The sequence below is a fragment of the Centroberyx gerrardi genome, chromosome 6, assembly GCF_048128805.1.
Source record: "Centroberyx gerrardi isolate f3 chromosome 6, fCenGer3.hap1.cur.20231027, whole genome shotgun sequence".
NCBI classification, from domain to species: domain Eukaryota; kingdom Metazoa; phylum Chordata; class Actinopteri; order Beryciformes; family Berycidae; genus Centroberyx; species Centroberyx gerrardi.
Genome location: NC_136002.1, coordinates 15131642 through 15150550, shown reverse-complemented (window position 1 = coordinate 15150550; position 18909 = coordinate 15131642). Strand labels below are relative to the sequence as shown.

The following is an 18909-nucleotide window of genomic DNA, read 5'->3' as shown; positions in this document are numbered from 1 at the left end:
TTATGAAAAAACAGTGATTTGCTTTTAATAAGTAACAGATGGATATGAAGTGATGGGGAGGCACATGCATGAATGACACTGAATGGCACATGCTGACACATGGGGACTTTAGCTCTGAAATTGATGTTTGTTTGCAAAGTTCACTAATGTAACAGCAAATATGTGGGGTTTTTGGAATATCTGAATATTGTTATGGATAACGGTTTGGTTAACTGGCTTATTTTGTCGTATCTTGGAACAAATAAATCAGTAATTCATTTTATTATGGGCTGATTATTTAGTGAACCGACCACTCCCCAGATACACGTACACAAATTTGTGCATTATTCTTAAGACACACTCATCAGTGCTTATGTTGAAAGTCTTTAATGAATTAATTGAACAAAAAAAACGAACAGAATATCTTAAAACTTTTTGGTACTAGCCTAAGAAATTACAAACATAAGTCAGGTAGTATTACACATTTTGAGTAATAAACAAAACCAACAAAAAATATGCTAAGAGCCCACTGCAAAAAGCTCAAATTAATTGTCTGGTTGAAATAATCACAGCCTTGCAGATCATCCCTTTACAGACCCAAGAGAGGCTCACCCTGCTCCCTGACCACGCACACACTCTTGTGCTCTCATCCAAAGAGCAAAATACATTTAAAACACAAATAAATAATCACAATAAAGGTCATGGATCATTTTATCTGTGGCGGGACATAGATTGTTACCGCTCTCCCACACTGCTACAATGGTTAGTTTCTGATTAATATGAATAACTCAATCATATTACAATCTGCAGCTAGAAGCTTTGTTTAAAAAGCTAACAAACTCAGGTGTTAAAAGTGTTCTTGTGTTTCATAAAAACTTTTGTAATCCCCACAAGACCTTAGCCAATCCTGACCAATAAACTCTCTACAAAAGGGGAACTTCATACAATCTGTCTACTGTTTTACTGGATCAGAAAATTCTGTACAAAGAAGGCATCACTGCACGTTGTCTGCCCCTGCATCCCCCCACACCCCCAACCCACCTCTTCCAACATGCCTCCATCGCTATTAAATATGTGACGTTCTGGGATATGAATCAAAGGATTTGCCAGCTTGATTATTTTAGTGCTAGAAAACTGGAAAGAGGAAGCATGTTCCTTTCTGTAAACTCGGACAAATGTGCCTCAAGAAAGCTCCCATCTGTGCCCGCCCCCAGTAACATTTGTTGGCTCACCCAGCACCCTCTGCTCGTGTTTGCATCCTCACCCAGCGAAGGATACCAGCCTTGACACCATGCCCAGGTCACTCACGATTTGGCCTTTACTGGAATAACTAACAGATTACCAACCCTGCCTGTTTCAATGTTAGTTTTCTACATTATTCCAGTGGAATGTGAACCAAATTTACTGATACCTTTGTTGAGACTCAAATTAATTTTGATTTCAGTTTAATGGTTTGTCTTCAGGTTGTCAGGATTAGAGGTTTCTTAGTGCGGCGTGCCAGAGCTGTGGTATGTTTGATGGCCGTGTCTGGCCTGCGTACATCACACACGATAACAGGGGCTATTTAGCATTACTATCTTCCAAATTAAAGTGACAGCTTAACTAGAAAAGAATAGAGATTCCCCTTATTTTGACTGCCATCTTGTCATCTTTTTGCTGTGCTAGGAGAGAGACTGAGGAGTGGACAGTGTCATCCCATGAAGTCAGAACAGGGTTAAGACACATGCAGTGAGAACTTCAGCAATGTGGTAATTTTTTTTTATCATAAGTGGGTAAAACATGACTCTGCAAAAATTAAGTGTAGAACCTGCACACGATGCTCCAAAATCACTTTTATTAATTCATCTTCAAGTGATTTTGGAGCATCGCGTTCATTTTTGCAGGCTTCTCTTCAACCCAGCACCGAAGAAAATGTGCTTATGACTAAATGAGTTCTAAAACATGACTCTGCCATTGCACTTCCACTTCTGGACTCATGTGACGTTTCCACGACGACACAGACCGCTCCTCATTTTTCCTGTTCTTGGATTCCTCATCTCCTGTTTAATGGAGATTGTATGAAGTAGACAGACCAATAGCCCCCACCTGCCTGGTGCCCACAACCCTTAAGCTCCATCCCTGGTGAATATACATTCTTCCACGGCTGTGGCTAACAGGCTGAGGTGTAGCGCCTCGCCCTGCGTGCCTGGTTATGTAACTACAGAACAAGCCAGGGAAGCTTCACATGCAACACCAGCAGCAGCCTGAATATTCATTACCAAACACTGTCACTCCAAACAAAACATACACATCTTAAAAAATATCAACAACCGAAACAGTCCTGACAACCATTTATCTTAACTGGGCATCTTAAAAATCTTAGACAGGCAGATCATTAATAGGATGAGTGATTAATTTTCCAGAGGTGGTTCTGATAAATGCTGTGATCCAGTCTTTAGGTATAGAGGAGGCCTGGTTGTTGCAAATCTCAGATCACACCCTATTGGCCCATCTAGACTGTCTTCCACTGCCCACTAGCCAATGAGTATTTGCCATTGGCCCATAATGAAGCATGCTAAAGGACAGCCATAGGGTGCAATTTGAGGTGCAATTCCAATCGTCTCTGTCTTTGTAGCTGCTAGAGGCATAGCTAAGAAGCACAGGGACCAAGATGCTTAGATACAGGTCGGGCTGGGGAGGTGAGAAGGCAGGACTGACAGAGAAAAGAGAGGGATGGGAGGAATAATATGCAGGCCAGAGGGGCAGAATCAGGGAATGGCAAACTGAACCACCAGTTCTTCTTTCGCATCCACCTTGATCTGAGAGATTGCACTGTAAGCGTAAGCTGCTATCTTGGACACCTGCAAAAAAGAGGAAGCCAATAAGAGTTAATGTACAGTGTGCAAATACATTACACATTAATTGGACAAAAGTGTGTCCATCAGAAGGTGTTTTTGCTTATTTTGTACAAAAAACACATTGGCTAGCATAAGGGGCTATTTTATGCCACACTTATAGCAACAACCCCAACACACACTGAAATATCATACAGCTCCCCATGTTCCATATTGTTATCAAAAGAGTATCTCTCCATTCCAGAAGGAAACCAACAAGAAAAAGGCACAAGGATGAAGGCAAAAAAAATGCTAGAGCTGATCACGCATCCCAACTTATATCTCCTGTATTTCAGTATCTGCTGGTGCATGATTACCTGTTGAACATCTGAGTATGGCACCAGGTCACTAGCGAGCACTTGGTGGGGCTGGCTGGTGAGCGAGGGGAGAAGGTGGGCTTTCTTCTGGGGCAAACTATTGCTCAGCACAGCCAGCTTTGTACTGAAACACAGCAACGGAAGCTTGTTTAGTCCTGAAACACTCAAGAAGCGCATTTACTCCAGCAGACCTGGCTAACAAACAGGCACAGTGAATTAAAATAAACTGCAATGCAAGAACATATTCTATTCATTCTGCACAATCATTTTAAGTTCTTTACTGATGAGCGAATAAAGGCTTTTTGACCGCACATTTTACTTTTTGGAATATGCATGTATGTTCTGAATAAGCTTTGCCCCCCTCCATAATATTTCAGCAATCTTAACATTTAACTAGAACATTTAAATAGCTTTGGGTTAGTGAGGTTTTACCAGACAATATAATGACTTATAGCACCACATAATGTACCTTCAGCATAGAACTTTGCCCAGCGTCTTGTAAACTAAGAGTGTTACCATTGTAGGGTTATGACAAGTCAAATAGCAATACCATCTCAAAAGCTTATAGGCCATCGGTGATTCAGCTAGTGAATGATACTACCTGCACATGAGTACAACACAGATTGATTCATCTCTCATTTTAAAGCCACCCTTTGTCCAGACAGACAGACACACATACCCGTCCCATACCCACACCCACGCACAGAAACAGTGTATGCTCTGCACAACAGCAACAAAAACAGGAGACAGCGGCAGAAGAGCAAGAGCACTCCGATGAATGGCAGTGTTGTGTCCAAAAAATCCCTCTAAATCTATCAAGAAGTAAAACATTAAAAATAATTGCTGATCACCCACATACCTGTATTGCCGAGCTTTGTCCATGTATTCATGCTGCTCCATCATGACGGAGTCTGCAGCCGAGACATCAATGATGTTCCTGCAGAAAGAGAGAGAGAAAAACATTGGATTCATTAAGTGAACACATTACAGCCTGGGCATTCCACTGTGAAAAAACGTATTACCAACAAATAAGTACTCAAAGGCTGAAGTCTGGCTAGTTTGTGGGTTTATGTGTCTTACTGTGCTGTCTTGGTGAGGATGGATGTGAGGAGGGCCTGTTCATCAGTGCGCGCCGAGGGGACGTTGGCAGTTCTCCATTCTGTGCCGTTTGGAGGTTTGCTGTCGGGGTTGGGGTGAGGGATCAGCGGCTTACGTTCATCAGGGTCCTTGGACACAGAAAACACATCATGGTCAATCAGAAAATAAGTGTATGGATGAAGATCAAAGTTTTTCCAATCAAGGAAATTATCAGGACAGCCCAAAAGGCTCACATACACTCACACACATCTCTCCAGGAAACCCACAGGCAGAAAACCTGACCTGAAGTCAGATTTGCCATTTCCCCACTAAAGTAAAGTGTTAGAAAGGGAGCATGAATCCTAAACTTTGTTCTAGATTCACCAAATTGAAAAACACCTGGATAAGAGCTCACCCTTTCCAAATCCCAAATAAATCCCTGGTCCTAAATAGGTTAGGTAATTCTAATTGAATCACTGAAACCAAGACAGTTCACTCTGATATGAGTCAATTGAACTATGAGCCTGAGATGTCTAAAGATATTCTCCATGAGGGAAGAACTGACTGTTTCCAGAAACTAAAAGCAGTTTTTTTTGTTGCAATGCGACTTTGCTGGTCATATGATGCAACACGCATCAGGGCGACGCTGTCCGGAATATAAGGGTTGGTGTTAAAGGGCCTGTTTACGGCAGCGTAGTGGTACTAACTTAGTCAATATTGTTTACACACTGATGCATAACGAGTTTAGTTTTACGAACGAAGTTACAATACATTATCTCTGCTGATCGTGTCCAAAAGGTTAAACTGACTTCAAGGTGACCGCAATATTCGATGACGTAAATTGTTACTTTTCCTTAGAAACATGCTGGTTTACCTTCAGATTTGTACAGTAATTTGGGACTGGCTACTTGCTAGCTGCACTGCCTGCCCTAGGCCAGGCCGTAACTAAAGGCTTTAGTTTAACAAGCAAGTTGTAGCTGTTAAGGTGTCACAATCAGTTTCATTTCCAACACCTCTTGGTAACGTCGATCCAGGTTTGTCAATTAACAACACCCACTATAAATTAAGCTCTATCTAGTACTTTGTTTCCTGCTAAATTGCAGCGTTTAGCATGATAGCTTCCAGCGTTAGCTAGCTAGCCAGACGGCTACCTGTTCTGTGGTCTCGTTTTCGCTGCTGTAACAGCAACCCATGGCGTCCGAGGGGCGTCCGGCGCTCTGCCAGACCACACAACCCCAGCTTCTCTGCTCGGTGACCCGTCTGCCCAGAAGAAACACCGGCTCTGTCCTTCACAACAAGCGGACAACTTCTTTCCTGGTTGGTTTCCTTGCTTCTTCTAGCAGGCTACTGTCAACAGCAGCTCCTCGGACGAGCTATCACATGACAGCAGCTCTGGCGCAACAACACCGCGACCACTTCCGGTATTCGAGAAGCCGCTGTGACCCTCGTCACGTGATACTGGATTCCTTTATTATAACAGAGAGCGAGGGGATGCCTGGAAGTTATTTCTGAAAGGACGAGGAGCTATTCACTTTGGTGAAAGCAACAAACAAACATAAAATGGCATATTTTATTAAATTCAAACATTGTAAAGATTAAATCAAGCACTCTCGGTCTGAACTCCATAAGACTAAAGAAAAATGTTAAACAGGCAACAGCAGGCGAAGACAAATGAAGAGACCACAACATCTGAGAGAGCCGATCTAAATTACGGTTCTGATAAGGCTGGTTGGTTCTCATGTCAAAGAGGAGTGTTTTTCTGGCAGAAGATTAAAGGGTCTCTGATGATAGAGTGCCACACACACACCATCTTCAGTCATCCACAATAATCAAGACTAAAATCAGTGTCACAGAGATATGATGCCCAGGGCAAACTCGCATTTAAAGCCTCGCTCCTATCTGTTTTGCCTAAAGTATACAGTTTACAGGAATGCCCACATTAACAAACAATAGATCATTTGTTTTAATCACAGATACCGGTAACCCCCACCCACGCCGCTAAGTGTGGAGGCGTTGCAGAAACCAGTCTGACAGGGTGGGATGCCTGGGAGGCGCCTGCCCTCTCATTTACCCCCATTTCCATTTCCTCCCCTCCTCTTTGTTTACACCTCAGGCCGGTCAAGTCTAGACTGGGACAACGAGGCGAAGTGCAGCTGTGTGGGCTCAGTCTGTTATTGTTCCCTGCCGAGACTAACCATGTCTGTTTCTGTTATAACTTTTATAGGACTATTTGCAGTTTCTTATGCCTCTGAAGATCCTCCCGCCCAGCTCGGGCCGCCGTCCCTCGGGTTCAGCTCCTCGGTCCGCTCGGTGTGTAAACCCATCCCGAGTACTTTGTCTCTGTGCCACGGGATAGGGTACAGGCAGATGCGGATCCCCAACTTGCTGGGCCACGACTCGCTGCGGGAGGCCCAGCAGCAGTCGGCGGCCTGGCTGCCTCTGGTGTCCAAGCTCTGCCACCGGGACACCAAGAAGTTCCTGTGCTCGCTGTTCGCGCCGGTGTGCCTGCCGGAGCTGGCCGGGCCGGTGAGTCCCTGCAGGAGCCTGTGCGAGGCCGTGAGGGACGGCTGCGTGCCCGTAATGAGCGCGTTCGGCTTCCCCTGGCCCGAGATGTTCAACTGCACCCGGTTCCCGCGCGGGACCAATCTCTGTATCCCGGCAACCGGAGAGCTGGAGGCGCGCACGAGAGAGGAGGTCAGGCACGAGGAGGCGTCAAAAGGTCAGTGAGCGGATCGGTTTCTGCCAGAGACACTGTGACAGCTGTTGGTTCGTTGCTGAAAAAAGCAATTCGTTACTCGTTACTGATTTAGAAAGTAATGTTCTTATAGTTACTACTCACCAGGAGCAGTAATTCGTTACTCTACTCGTTATTGTAGGCTATTGTAGGCTCCATTACACTCCCAAAATTGGCGGTTGCATCCTCTTTTACCTTCAGAAGGATAACTACAATGTTGTTGTCATCCACTTGCTTAACAAAATCAAATCAGTGGGAATCTGGGGATACAGACGGACAAAGTAAACTTTTCAGCCGTTTCTTTAAGCTAGCTCAGTCTGAGAGGATGACGGCTACAAAATAGCTGTATGGGGATGGGATATAGATAATTCAACATCAACCTGACATTTAAAGGGGAGTAATAACAACAACTGGTAATTGTATTATCACTGACATTGAAATAGTAATTCGTTACATTGTTTGTTACTGGGGAAATTGATAACATTACTGTAGCCTACGATACCACCAACAGTGGTTTCTGACTACATGGCCAGAATGTCAAGTCCTCTGTACCCAACAAAGACGTCAGTGTTAATTTAACTGTAGAGTGTAAAAAATAGCACTATACCAGTGTTTATCCACACTCATCAAAGTTAATTTAACACTATGACAGGCTAGCTGTGACCATCCACACCAGAGCCACCTACTCTGTGAACAAACAACACTCCAGTCAACTCTTGGAAACTTTACATAATTGTCATTAACACTGGAAAAATTGCTGTGTAATGTTTGATGGAAATACTGGCACTGCTGCTCCAGGACAATAGTCCTACCACCCCATCCTTTAGTCAAAATCCATTCTTTTTTTTTTTTAACATCACACCACATGTAGACTATCTCCCACCACCCCCACTGCAGCCACACACACACATGCACACACAGTCATCTAATCCCCTGTCCTTTTCGTCCCCAGGGAGCGTTATCTGTGATGCCTGCAGTCTGGCTGCTGAGGGAGAGACTGACATCCAGGACAACTTCTGCCACAGTCCATATGGTGAGAACAAATAGCCTAGTTAAGGAATGACACACAAAATACATAAGTGTCTTTTCTTTTGTGAATGGAATGCACTTTGGGGAGAAGAAAAACAGCACATATTCTTCTTTATCCATTACTGTTGGTTTTGTCGAAATTGAAAACTTGTTTGTCACATCACAGACCACAAAACTGATTATCTACTCAAAGAGATGGTTGTGTTGTCCCTGCACATACACACAATGTGTGTGAAATGAAGCACACGTTTAATAGGTGTTCTCTCTCTCTCTCTGTCCCAGCCTTTAAGCTGCGTCTGGGCAGCGTGTCGATGGTGGGAGGCGACCGTCAGCTGGTCCCTCTGGGCCGGAGCCGCATCCTGAGGTGGGCTGGTGGAGGGGCGGAGAGGGCCGAGGGGGTTGGAGGGGCAATGGTCCACAGCGCTTTGTGGCTGCAGGAAGGAGGCAGCTGCACATGCCCCGGCCTGGACTCTTCACAGACGGAGGGAAAGGGGGGGACAGAAGAGGAAGAGATGGAGAGGGGACAGCGGAAGGGAGGAGGCAAGGAGGGGAACGGGGCCCCAGGCGGATGGTACCTGGGCCTGGCTCAGGCAGAGGAGGGAAGGCTGGTGCTGACTCGGCTGGTGAGGTGGACCAGAGAGGACAGAGAGCTGAAGAAGTTCATCAGGTCTCTCCTGAAACAACCCTGTTCTGAGCCATAGGCAGGCACTACAGTTTCCAGTGGCAGAGCCATGTCAGCTCTGCAGTCCTGTCCCATGGATGTTGCAGAGTAACTTGTGATCATGTGCAGCTTGTGATTCTATGGTGCTAATTAACTGGTGAGGGACAGGGACACAGCACCTACAGTGCAATCTGCCCAAAGTCTTTTTATCAATTGCCATCTCCTGCTAAGATCTATATCACTCTAACTGGGACAGGATTCATGTATTTTGCTGGACTTGCTGAATAAAATAGCAGCATCTTGGATTTGCATCATTCGGTGCGTCCAACCCATTCTAAATGCAGATTTTTCAAAGAGGGATGCTGATTAGTTGATGCTTTGGACACCTGCACCTCACAGCTCCACCCCCACCTCCTTACATAATCGTCACGCTTGTCACATCGTACACACATCTAACTTTTTCTCTCATCATCTTTATACTGACATTTTATTATGTATTATAATATCATTTTGATGTGAAATGGAGCTACTTCAGGCTCCAGACAAAATCTCAAATGAGCAACAAATCAGATGAAAGGAGAAGCACAAAAAGGGAAGGAAAGGAAAGGTGATCTAAATCTGCAAACCGCGACTAGATGAGCCCTGAATACCACAAATCTATATTAGTTCAAGTTATAGTATATTGTGACTTTTTTCAAAACAAGTGCCTAATATGAGGTGACTGCACATATTTCAATACATGGTTGCATTTGTTGTATATTCTTGAGATAAGTATGTATTATATTGTATTGACTGCTGTTGGATGTTATTCCATAAATTAGCTTTTTATACTTTACTCTGTGTTTGTGTGGATCTTTCCATGTGGGTGAAGAGAGAAACTGGACTCCACACACAGACACACACCTGCCGATGTTACCCTGATATATCAAATGTCTGTTTCACACTACCTCTCTCTCTCTCTCTCTATCTCTCCTCCTACACCCATTATAAGTCATACTGTAACTATCATTGGACATGAAGCTCCTTGTGCGTCAGATCAAAAATGACAAAGGCCGATGAACAGCTGTTGACATAGATATATTACAACCAATGACTGTTGATGGTAAATAATTAGAGGATATACATACGTGCGCGTGATGTATAAATTATTTACATACCCAGGTCTCTTACCTCCTCTCTCTCTCACACACACACACACACACACCTTCCTTCACTTGTCTAAGCAGTAGTGCCGCTTTCATCTTCGCTGTCATCCTCACTGCTATTCTGCCCTTGTCAAACTTTCGAGAAAGCAGGTGAGTTTGTGTGTTTGTGTCTTTGTTTTGATGATTTTTATACATCAGTTATATATGGTACAGGCTGCTTGTGGAGTCTACAGTTACAGGAGGCGGTAGAAAGATCTAGAGAGCCTGAGTTCACATCCACCATAGAGCCAGTAAGTGAAGGCATGTATTTATGTGTAGATCACATGTTGGGTAGATGAAAGGTATGGAGGCATTTGTTCCACAATGTTAGTTATCATTTTGGGGAAATTATTGTAGTAGTAGGGTTAGGGTTAGTTAGGTAATCATTTTTACCTTAAATTCAGCAATTAATATTTCTAAACTACAGATGATTGTATCAATTAAAATTTGACTATTTTAGAAATAATGGTCTTATAATAGCCATCTTAAATATTAGCTATTCCATAATATGCTTTATTTTAATGTGAAGTTGTGTAATGTCATTTCATGGCTTTGATCATAAAATAAGCAAACTTGCACAGACCTACTGCAGACTCTTGGCACCACAGATGAATGAGGCATGATGCATGTGGGAGTAAGAGTGATGAGTTTGCCTCTTAAATCATAGCTAAGCTTATTGTGTTCATGTGAAACGGCCAGTGATCTTACACAGGTAACAATGCTATCCCTGAATGCAAAGCCAGATTATTCTGGCACTCTAAATATAGAAGTAGTATAGAGTACTGCATGCCTCTGATAATGACAAGAGTCATCATAGATGTCTCCCTATATTTCCATACTCACTGCACTGCTAGTCTGCTACCAAGAGGAACTGGTTGGAGTATTCTGCAGCGTTAATGCAAGATACATGCAGGGTTTTGCACGTATAAGTCGGTCCTACTGCATCTGTGTGAACTTTAGATGGGGCCGTTTTAAGGAATGTTCAGGAGAAAGATCAAGCATCTGAGCCTGCACACAGAAGCCAAATTGACATTTTGTTAACACGCATGACAAAATGCATCGCCCTAACATCTGTGGCATTAGGTAAAACTGAGGGAAAAACACACCCTTCCTATCTGCCATCCCCCTTTAACTATGAACAAATCCACCACTAAGTACATATTGCCCTACAAAGGCAACAGGCTGCAACTACTCAGAGTGAAACTGAGAAAATGTCCCTTTAAAGTTTTCATAACTGCCCAAACAAATGACTTGGAAGAAGATCTTAGAAAATGAGGTGATGTAACATTCTGATCTAACACGGACAGAAAAATGAAAAAAATCAAATTTTCAACCAAGATTGAAGTTACTGCCTTTCTCCTTTGTAGGGAAGCATAACTATAGTGTAGATTTGAAATACAGTGAGCCAATGGTGTTGTTGTCCACCTAATGAGTGTGACAGCAGAGAGTAAAGCGACACCAAGGCACTTCTCTGTAAAGTATAGGCACAAAGTTCATGTAAAGGTTAATTTGAAGGAGCACAAGAGAAAATAACATCCACAAAATATTTCTCCCAAGTTAACTGAGAAATACACAGAAAATTGATGGGAAAACAACACTCTTGCTCTCCACCATCCCCTTGTTGCATATGAACATGAACATGTATGAACACAAATGAGCAGTGAATCTACCTGCCTCTCTGTTTTGCTTTGCACATGCAGGATGGTGTCTCCTGCCATCGCTCTGGCCTTCCTCCCCCTCGTGCTGACGCTGCTCATCCGGTACCGCTACTACTTTGTGTTGTTCTACCGGGCGGTTCTGGTCCGGGTGTGGAGGGACTGCGTTACCGGCCTGAGCCGGGAGGAGCGGGCCTTCCAGTACGTCCTGACCCACGCCACCCCTGGAGACCCGGAAAGCATCCTGGACGCCTTCGACACCTGGTGCAGCAAGGTGGAGTTCATCAGCAACATTGGGCCTAAGAAAGGTGAACAGATAACTCAGATAATACAACCCTGTGTCAGTTTATCAGCAACATTGTCCATAAGAAGGGTAAACAAGACACCATAAGTAACAACGCCTTACTTCCAAGAGTTGGGGATTAACATAATACATGTAATTTACTGTAATCTGAATCCAAAAAGGGTAACTGCAGTCTGTTATAGTTAGAAAAACACAGCTATCTGATGACAGATACCTTTGAGAAAAGCACAGAAACTCTGAAAGTGATTGAAGACTGAAAGGGCATTTAGATATAGAGGAACACACAACAGCATGAAACAGAAACTACAATCCTCACCTATAAATTCAAGTTATACAGTTTTGTCATTGGCTCTCACCGGGAGAATGAATAATGCGAGTATAAGTAAGTTCAGACCAAATGACCTAGTTTGTCTTTACCCTGGACATGTATAGCCTATGTGTGTGTGTATGTAGGGAAGATCCTGGACCGGCTGCTGATGGAGCAGAGCCCTCTGACAGTGCTGGAGCTGGGTGCTCACTGCGGCTACAGCACAGTGCGGATCGCCCGGGCTCTCCCGCTGGGCGCCAGGCTCTACAGCGTGGAGATGGACCAGAGGAACGCTGCCATCGCCGAGAAAATCATCCGCCTGGCGGGGTTTGACGACGACACGGTGAGAGAGAGGGGCTGCACACACATTCACCCACACACAGACACAGCTTTGCTCATACACATGCATATATGCACACACTCATACCTATGCACATGCACACCAAATAGTTTGCTATATATCCTGTAACATGTCACAGCAAATTCAGCACAGTACTAACACTACCAGGGTTAGGAGTTCAGTTCCCTGTGGAGTAATGCATGTTTTTTTCATTTCACTTCTACATATGGAGAGTGTAAAAATTATGTTATATTGCATCCATACGATGGAAAAGCTTCTCCAACTATATATTGGCCAAGTTTTAGGCTTATAGGCCAATGTGTGTGTTCAGGTGGAGTTAATCGTGAATCCGTCTGATGAGGTGATTCCTCAGCTGCGGTCTGAATATGGTCTGGAGAGGCTGGACTTTGTCTTCATGGACCACTGGAAGAAGTGCTACCTTCCTGATCTGCAGGTGACTGTTGGCAACAGAACATAACAGACTACTCACACCTATTCACAACTACTAGGACTGTCTTTTAATTTCTTTTCCTTGATGTCTCTCAGAAGGATGACTAAGAGGGCAGCATGATCTGAGGCAGACAGAAGTGGGGTGTGGTACATACACAAAGCAATGTTCAACCCACATGAGACTGCATAAGAAGCTCACAGCATGTGCAGACCTGAGTGAAATGTTGTCAACTCTTATTGTTTATTTTAAATACTTGCTTGGAGTATCAGAATGGTATTGCATTTGATTTTTCAGATACTTTCCTATGATAGTCTAAACTCTCTGGTCCTCATTTTTATTGTCTGGTGTTGCAAAAACACCATGTATCTGGCAACAAAGTAGGCTAAAGGAAAAATGTATTTGCCAATACTATTCCAGGTCTGCACATGTGCAGCATCCCAAGTTCTGACTGTGATGTCTCTACCAAAAGTGAATGAGAGAGGTCAATGTAAATGCTAATGCACCATCGAAAGTGTACCAAAGGAGATTGCTGTACTATTCTATGAAGTGGCCCTGCTGGGAAAGAAGTACACAAATCTTTTACTTCAATAGAAATATCCTTATAGATCAGTACTGTAAATGTTAAAGTCCTCCATTTAAAATTCAACTCAAGTAAAAGTACTGCTGTATGTATTTGAAATAAAAATTTGTTAGAGCATCAAAAATCAATCAGTCCTACAAAATACTCCAACTTTGACATGCTAACCTCCAAAAGGAGGCCAGTGGGGTCAGTGGTCCATCTATACTGACTAATTGCTTCATTTAAAAGAAGACTGAAGTCAACAATGGCCTTGGTTTATGAACTAATCATATTTTGCATGCAAACCTTTTTTTCTTCAATGCAGCTACAGTAGTAACTGCTTGTTGTAGATATATTTAGTGACATGGGATAAGAGGAATATGGACTTTGAAATATAGTGGTGTTAAGTACTTAATACTTAATTTGGTTACATTACTGCCTGTGTGTGTGTGTGTGTGTGTGTGTGTGTGTGTGTGGCTGTGTGTTACAGATGCTGGAGGGCTCTGGTCTACTGGGGAAGGGGTCTATGATCGTGGCCGACAACGTGTTGTTCCCCGGGGCTCCCAACTTCCTCCGACACATCCGCAGGAGCGGCCTGTACGAGTGGAGGGTCCACCGGGCCACACTGGAGTACATCAAGGGCATCAGGGACGGGATGGCCGAGCTGGTGTACCAGGGAGTCAAGTAGACTGGGACAGATATCACACACAACTATGAAGATACACTTTACACTGGCTGGGAGTGGTGTGAGGAGGGATGAAGAGGAATGACATGCCCCATTAGAATTAAATGTTTTTGGTAAAATGTGATTGAAAATGAACTGCAAATTACCTCAACGCTCCACAAACTGTTAAATTTCAGCCAATCATCCTCTAATAACTGGCATATGTCAATATTTAATTGTTAGTCTTTCAGAGATGCATTACATGTCAAACAGCCTCTGTTCTCTCTAAAGATATGACTTATTCCATATATCCAAGGCTCCCCACCGCTCATTTTACTATGATCACCAGCGCCCCCTGCTGGGTAAAAAATAACTTTCTAAACAGGAAAAACAAATGGTGCTTTTACAGGAATCATCTTGCATGGATTTCTATAATTAGTAAATCAGTGAGCCCAGTGCTAGTCTCTATATACAGCTTGTTTATTTAAACAAAAATAATTAACCATTTAGAAAATGATCATGAAGAGCAACTTCATTAAATATTTTATGCAAAATAAAACACCACGGTTGTATTTCATCCAAGCTTATGACTGTGCTTCATGTAGTTTAGTATAGATAATGTTCAGAGGATGAGGGACCTTCATAGTTCATGAAAGACCTGGGTAAAACTTGACCTTTAGCTGATAGTGAAATTATAGTTAGCTGACTATTAACCTCATCCCCAGGCGTTTCAATGCCTCAGGAATGCTGAGCACCATGTAAAAGCAACACTAAATGGGCATTGAGTGAATTATGGCCATGGCCTCCCAAAAGAGTATTTTTAGCTACACCAATTTCAAGATCATCCTGCATCAGCACTGCACTCGTTTCTGATAATAAACAGAAAAGGACAATGTTGACTCATATGTTGTAATAGCTAATTCAATATATCAACAGTAGCACTGAACTAGTGGAGGTGTGCATAATTTACCTCATCTAACATTTAGACAGCTTAAAATGCAGCCACATCACTCGCTACCATGGTAAACTGAGTGTTCTTCATGATTGAGGAATGAAAATATAAGAAACTACATTTTCTTTTTGGTTTAATAAAAATGACCTGTTTTTAACAGAAAGAGCCTTGTATCTATCTTTTTAGATAGACGGCTCTGGACAGAGTAAGAGTTCACTGACCACAGAATTTGAATGGACACAATGTGCATTCCTATTTCAATCAACATTCTTGAATGGTCACGGCTGCTACAAACCTTCAACATAGTTGAAAAAAAAAAAAAAAAAAAAGCAGTTAAAATGCACTTCACCCAGAGAACTGATGCATTGCATAATATAATGCACATTTTCAAGACTATGTTATCAAAATTGTATTGAAGGCATATGAGTTGTAACAAAAGAGATCAGCAGAAACAATATGGAAGGTCCCTTACTATCCATTCAAATTCTATGAAATTACCACATCCAGAAGTGCACTAGCTGACTGAGCTGTTGTTCGTGCCAAGTCAGCTGTTTGGAGACTCTCTGAGATGAGGCACATGACTGAAGACGCAACAAAGTCAAAGTTCAAATCAGAGGGTTAGTGGTTAGAGACGACTGAGGTCCTTAAGGGGGACGCCTGCTGCCGCCACACTGTGTGTGTCTGACAGAGACAGAAGGCAGCCAAAACATAGAGACTGTCTGCAGTTCTATAGGGGAGGAACGGATAAGAATGGCTTTGTGTGTGTGTGTGTGTGTGTGTTAGATAGGGGGGGTCTCTCCAACTACTTTAAAACATTTATCAGTGTTCACACATTGCCACTAAAAAAAAAAAGAAAAAACACAACTGGGGGCAATCTCACACGTACACAAGCGTGCACAAAAACACACATCCATGCTAGTATCTGACACCTCAACCTCTGTGTTTGTGACAGCGTGAATGTGCGCCATGTACAAACAATACAGTTCCCAGTTGAAGTCCGGAGAGTTTTCGAGGCTGAGGGGCGGGAGTGCAGCTTGACATGAGACACTTTAGCTGGATTTACCCCTAAGGCCTATAATGATATAAGCTTTGATTCAAGATCATTTCATATTCTTCCTGTTTACACAAATATGAAAATATATCTGCACCACAGACCTAAAGGGGTAGTAGTCAGGCTTTGAGTGGGCAGTGTAAACCCAGCGTCACACAGCTTGATGCAGACTGGACAAGTCTGTTGGCTTAAATCATCCATTGGTCTTGGTCCTGGTCCGCTCCCTCCATGTCCACCTGACACACAGAAACAGAGACAGATTCAAGACAAAACAGAGTTATTTCTCTGTTTAGGGAGAGAAAAGTCAACTAAATTCCACTTGTTAACAATGCCAAGTCTTCCACATTTTAAGCCAGACACACACAAGTTTTTCAACCAAATGAGCATCAAAATTACCCTCCTACCTTCATGCGATGGGATTTTAACACCAATCTTTTACAATTTCATGAAGCAACCTAGTCACATTGCAGTGGATGTTACACTCTATGTGACCTAATGTAAATCATTTACTGTGAAGTACTGAGAGGGCAGGGAAATGAACAACAGAGGGAAAAAAGGCAGATACATTTTGAATAAATGCAATTAAAACAACTGGAGTTTGCCATCTGCAGTGAACCCTACTTGTGTATAGAAATAAGCAATCACAGCAAAATCACTTCCACTAATTTAAAATACTATTTAAACCAGCAGCCAAATAAGATCTAAGAACACATAATTACTAGGAAAACTCTGTTCTAATAACAACAAATAAGATTAAAATAGATTAGTTCATCATAATAAATCTGCTCTACATCTCTGTGTTGGGTGTGACCCCTGAACTCTGACCTCGTTGATCTCGCCGTCATCCGGTGACTCGTTGTAGTCGTTCATCTCATCCATGTCCTGCATGTCCTCTTCATCTTCAGAGTCTTCCTCGCTGTCCTCCTCATCCTCGTCATCCTCCTCTTCCTCCTCGTCAAATGTCTGCTACACACAGTAAGCACAGACAACAAACATGGAGGAGACACACACACACACACACAGATCTGTTAATATAAAAAGGCAAAAACTCCTTGGTCTATAAATGGGTAAATATGGGTAGACTTAAAGGGTATGAATGAGTTATTTTTCAAATTTGCATCTTTTCTGAACTATTTACAATACAGTGGATGCCTTTTACAGTGCATTATGAAATGCAACAAGCTCCAATTTATTTTCTTGCATAGCACAGGAACCAGATGTAGCCAGTTACCATGAATTTCTTGCTGTGGCACAGCAACACTCTTGGTCAACTTTCATTTTTGCTTTAAAAATGCATTTGATGAGATTTGTTGAAATCCATACCCCAATTAAAGGCCAAATAAATACCTCAAAGATGGGTTTCCCAATGGGCATCAGGTTGTTGTCCTTCTCAGCAATGCTCTGTAACTAAGGTAGACAGACAAACACACAATATAATGTGTACAGAAGTTGAAAAATAGGTCTTTCTCTGGTTGAAATGCTGTTTTTTGTGTTTTTACTAATTTGGTGGCATACGTGAATGTGTATAAAAAAAACATGTTAGTGATTGTGCATGGACACATACCGCATGAACGTGTGTGAGAGAGGCCGTGCTTGCATGAACGTGCGTGTAATGGCTGCATGATGTGTATTTTGGATGAAGCCGGGCCGAGGCTGCTCACCCAGGTCTGGTGCTGCTGCTCCTGCTGGTGCAGCTCGGTCTCGTCAACACAGGGCCGGTCCAGGTTGAACCACAGAGACTCCGTTATCCGAGGGAACAGAGACGGGAACAGAGTGGACATCTCTGTCAGGCTGACCGACACACAGGGACAAAAACACAAACACACTGCCAATCAGCTTCAGGACGGTTGGACGTGTAACAACAGGCATTTAAACCCGGGTCTTCACTGAGGGAAACCAATCATTTCCAGTCAGTAAAAGGAAACGTTAGAACTGTTTGTGGCAAAGTAGGAAATGTATTGTAAAACAGCATAAACATGTAAACAAAATATGAGACGTGACAGAGATGGCGGGGGCACATTAACAGATCGTTACGACTTTCAGACCAAGTCTTCCTTTTCGAGATGACGCGCGAAGACTAAATTTAATCTCGAAGCCATGTGTGTCGTGGATAATCTAGGGAAACAACACTGAACAATGTGGAATTGTTTTTTGTAATCCTAAACAATATAATTCGAGATTTACCTGTCAGTATCTCACCGGCTTTCAAAAAAAAAAAAAAAAAATTCAAAACACTCTGGCCGGAAACCACTGGTGTTCACCAATAAATGCCCCCCGAGCCCCGTGGCCCACTTCACAAAGGTTCCGCTTTGGTTTTCAAAAGGAAGGTGAAGCTAAAAGAACAGGGTCAGCTTGCTTATATCAGGTGTGATAGAGGGATTAACTAATAACATATGAGTATATAATAATACATATAGTCTGTGGGACATTTTGGCGCATGAATAACTATCAATATCCCAATCAAGGACATTTGTTTAGAGCCTGATAGGCTACCATCCCTAAATGTCCACATGAGAGATATGAAGAGCTAATGATGGCTATGATGGATTCAAAGGTCCCTAAATCCCATCTGTGAACCTGACACTTGTACTTATCATCTGACCTAGGGTCAGATGATAAGTACAATTCACTGATACAAGTCACTGACAGGCCAGGAGACATCTGAAATTATTTATAATATCACAATACCATACTAGTTGTTCTTTTTCATGTGAAAACTATGATACAGCTGACTCATTATTTCTGTTTGCAACAATATGAAATACCATTTAT

General features: G+C 42.8%; 4 protein-coding genes across 5 annotated transcripts; 2 read left to right on the top strand and 2 right to left on the bottom strand.

Moving 5' to 3' along the window:
* Window positions 1-350: 350 nt before the first annotated feature.
* lamtor1 (late endosomal/lysosomal adaptor, MAPK and MTOR activator 1) lies at window positions 351-5618 on the bottom strand. The gene is made up of 5 exons (XM_071925732.2): window positions 5398-5618; window positions 4250-4395; window positions 4029-4106; window positions 3170-3293; window positions 351-2819 (listed from the first exon to the last, which is right to left on the bottom strand). Exons 1-5 carry the CDS (start codon window positions 5437-5439, stop codon window positions 2727-2729), a joined length of 483 nt encoding a protein of 160 aa, XP_071781833.1. The 5' UTR covers window positions 5440-5618; the 3' UTR covers window positions 351-2726.
* Window positions 5619-6357: 739 nt separating this feature from the next.
* sfrp2l (secreted frizzled-related protein 2 like) lies at window positions 6358-9487 on the top strand. The gene is made up of 3 exons (XM_071925652.2): window positions 6358-6965; window positions 7933-8013; window positions 8292-9487. Exons 1-3 carry the CDS (start codon window positions 6443-6445, stop codon window positions 8708-8710), a joined length of 1023 nt encoding a protein of 340 aa, XP_071781753.1. The 5' UTR covers window positions 6358-6442; the 3' UTR covers window positions 8711-9487.
* A 2068-nt stretch (window positions 9488-11555) lies between these two features.
* Window positions 11556-14158, top strand: tomt (transmembrane O-methyltransferase). Its single transcript, XM_071925708.1, has 4 exons — window positions 11556-11817; window positions 12267-12463; window positions 12792-12914; window positions 13961-14158. The coding sequence occupies exons 1-4, from the start codon at window positions 11556-11558 to the stop codon at window positions 14156-14158; spliced, it is 780 nt and encodes a 259-aa protein (XP_071781809.1).
* A 198-nt stretch (window positions 14159-14356) lies between these two features.
* On the bottom strand, window positions 14357-18370 carry anapc15 (anaphase promoting complex subunit 15). 2 transcript variants are annotated; one of them, XM_071925758.2, is made up of 5 exons: window positions 18322-18370; window positions 17799-17928; window positions 17485-17544; window positions 16963-17103; window positions 14357-16373 (listed from the first exon to the last, which is right to left on the bottom strand). In XM_071925758.2, the coding sequence occupies exons 2-5, from the start codon at window positions 17916-17918 to the stop codon at window positions 16326-16328; spliced, it is 369 nt and encodes a 122-aa protein (XP_071781859.1). In that variant the 5' UTR covers window positions 17919-17928; window positions 18322-18370; the 3' UTR covers window positions 14357-16325. The 2 variants fall into 2 exon arrangements, with proteins under 2 accessions (XP_071781859.1, XP_071781868.1); XM_071925767.2 differs by having other exon boundaries at window positions 16963-17100.
* Window positions 18371-18909: the final 539 nt, after the last annotated feature.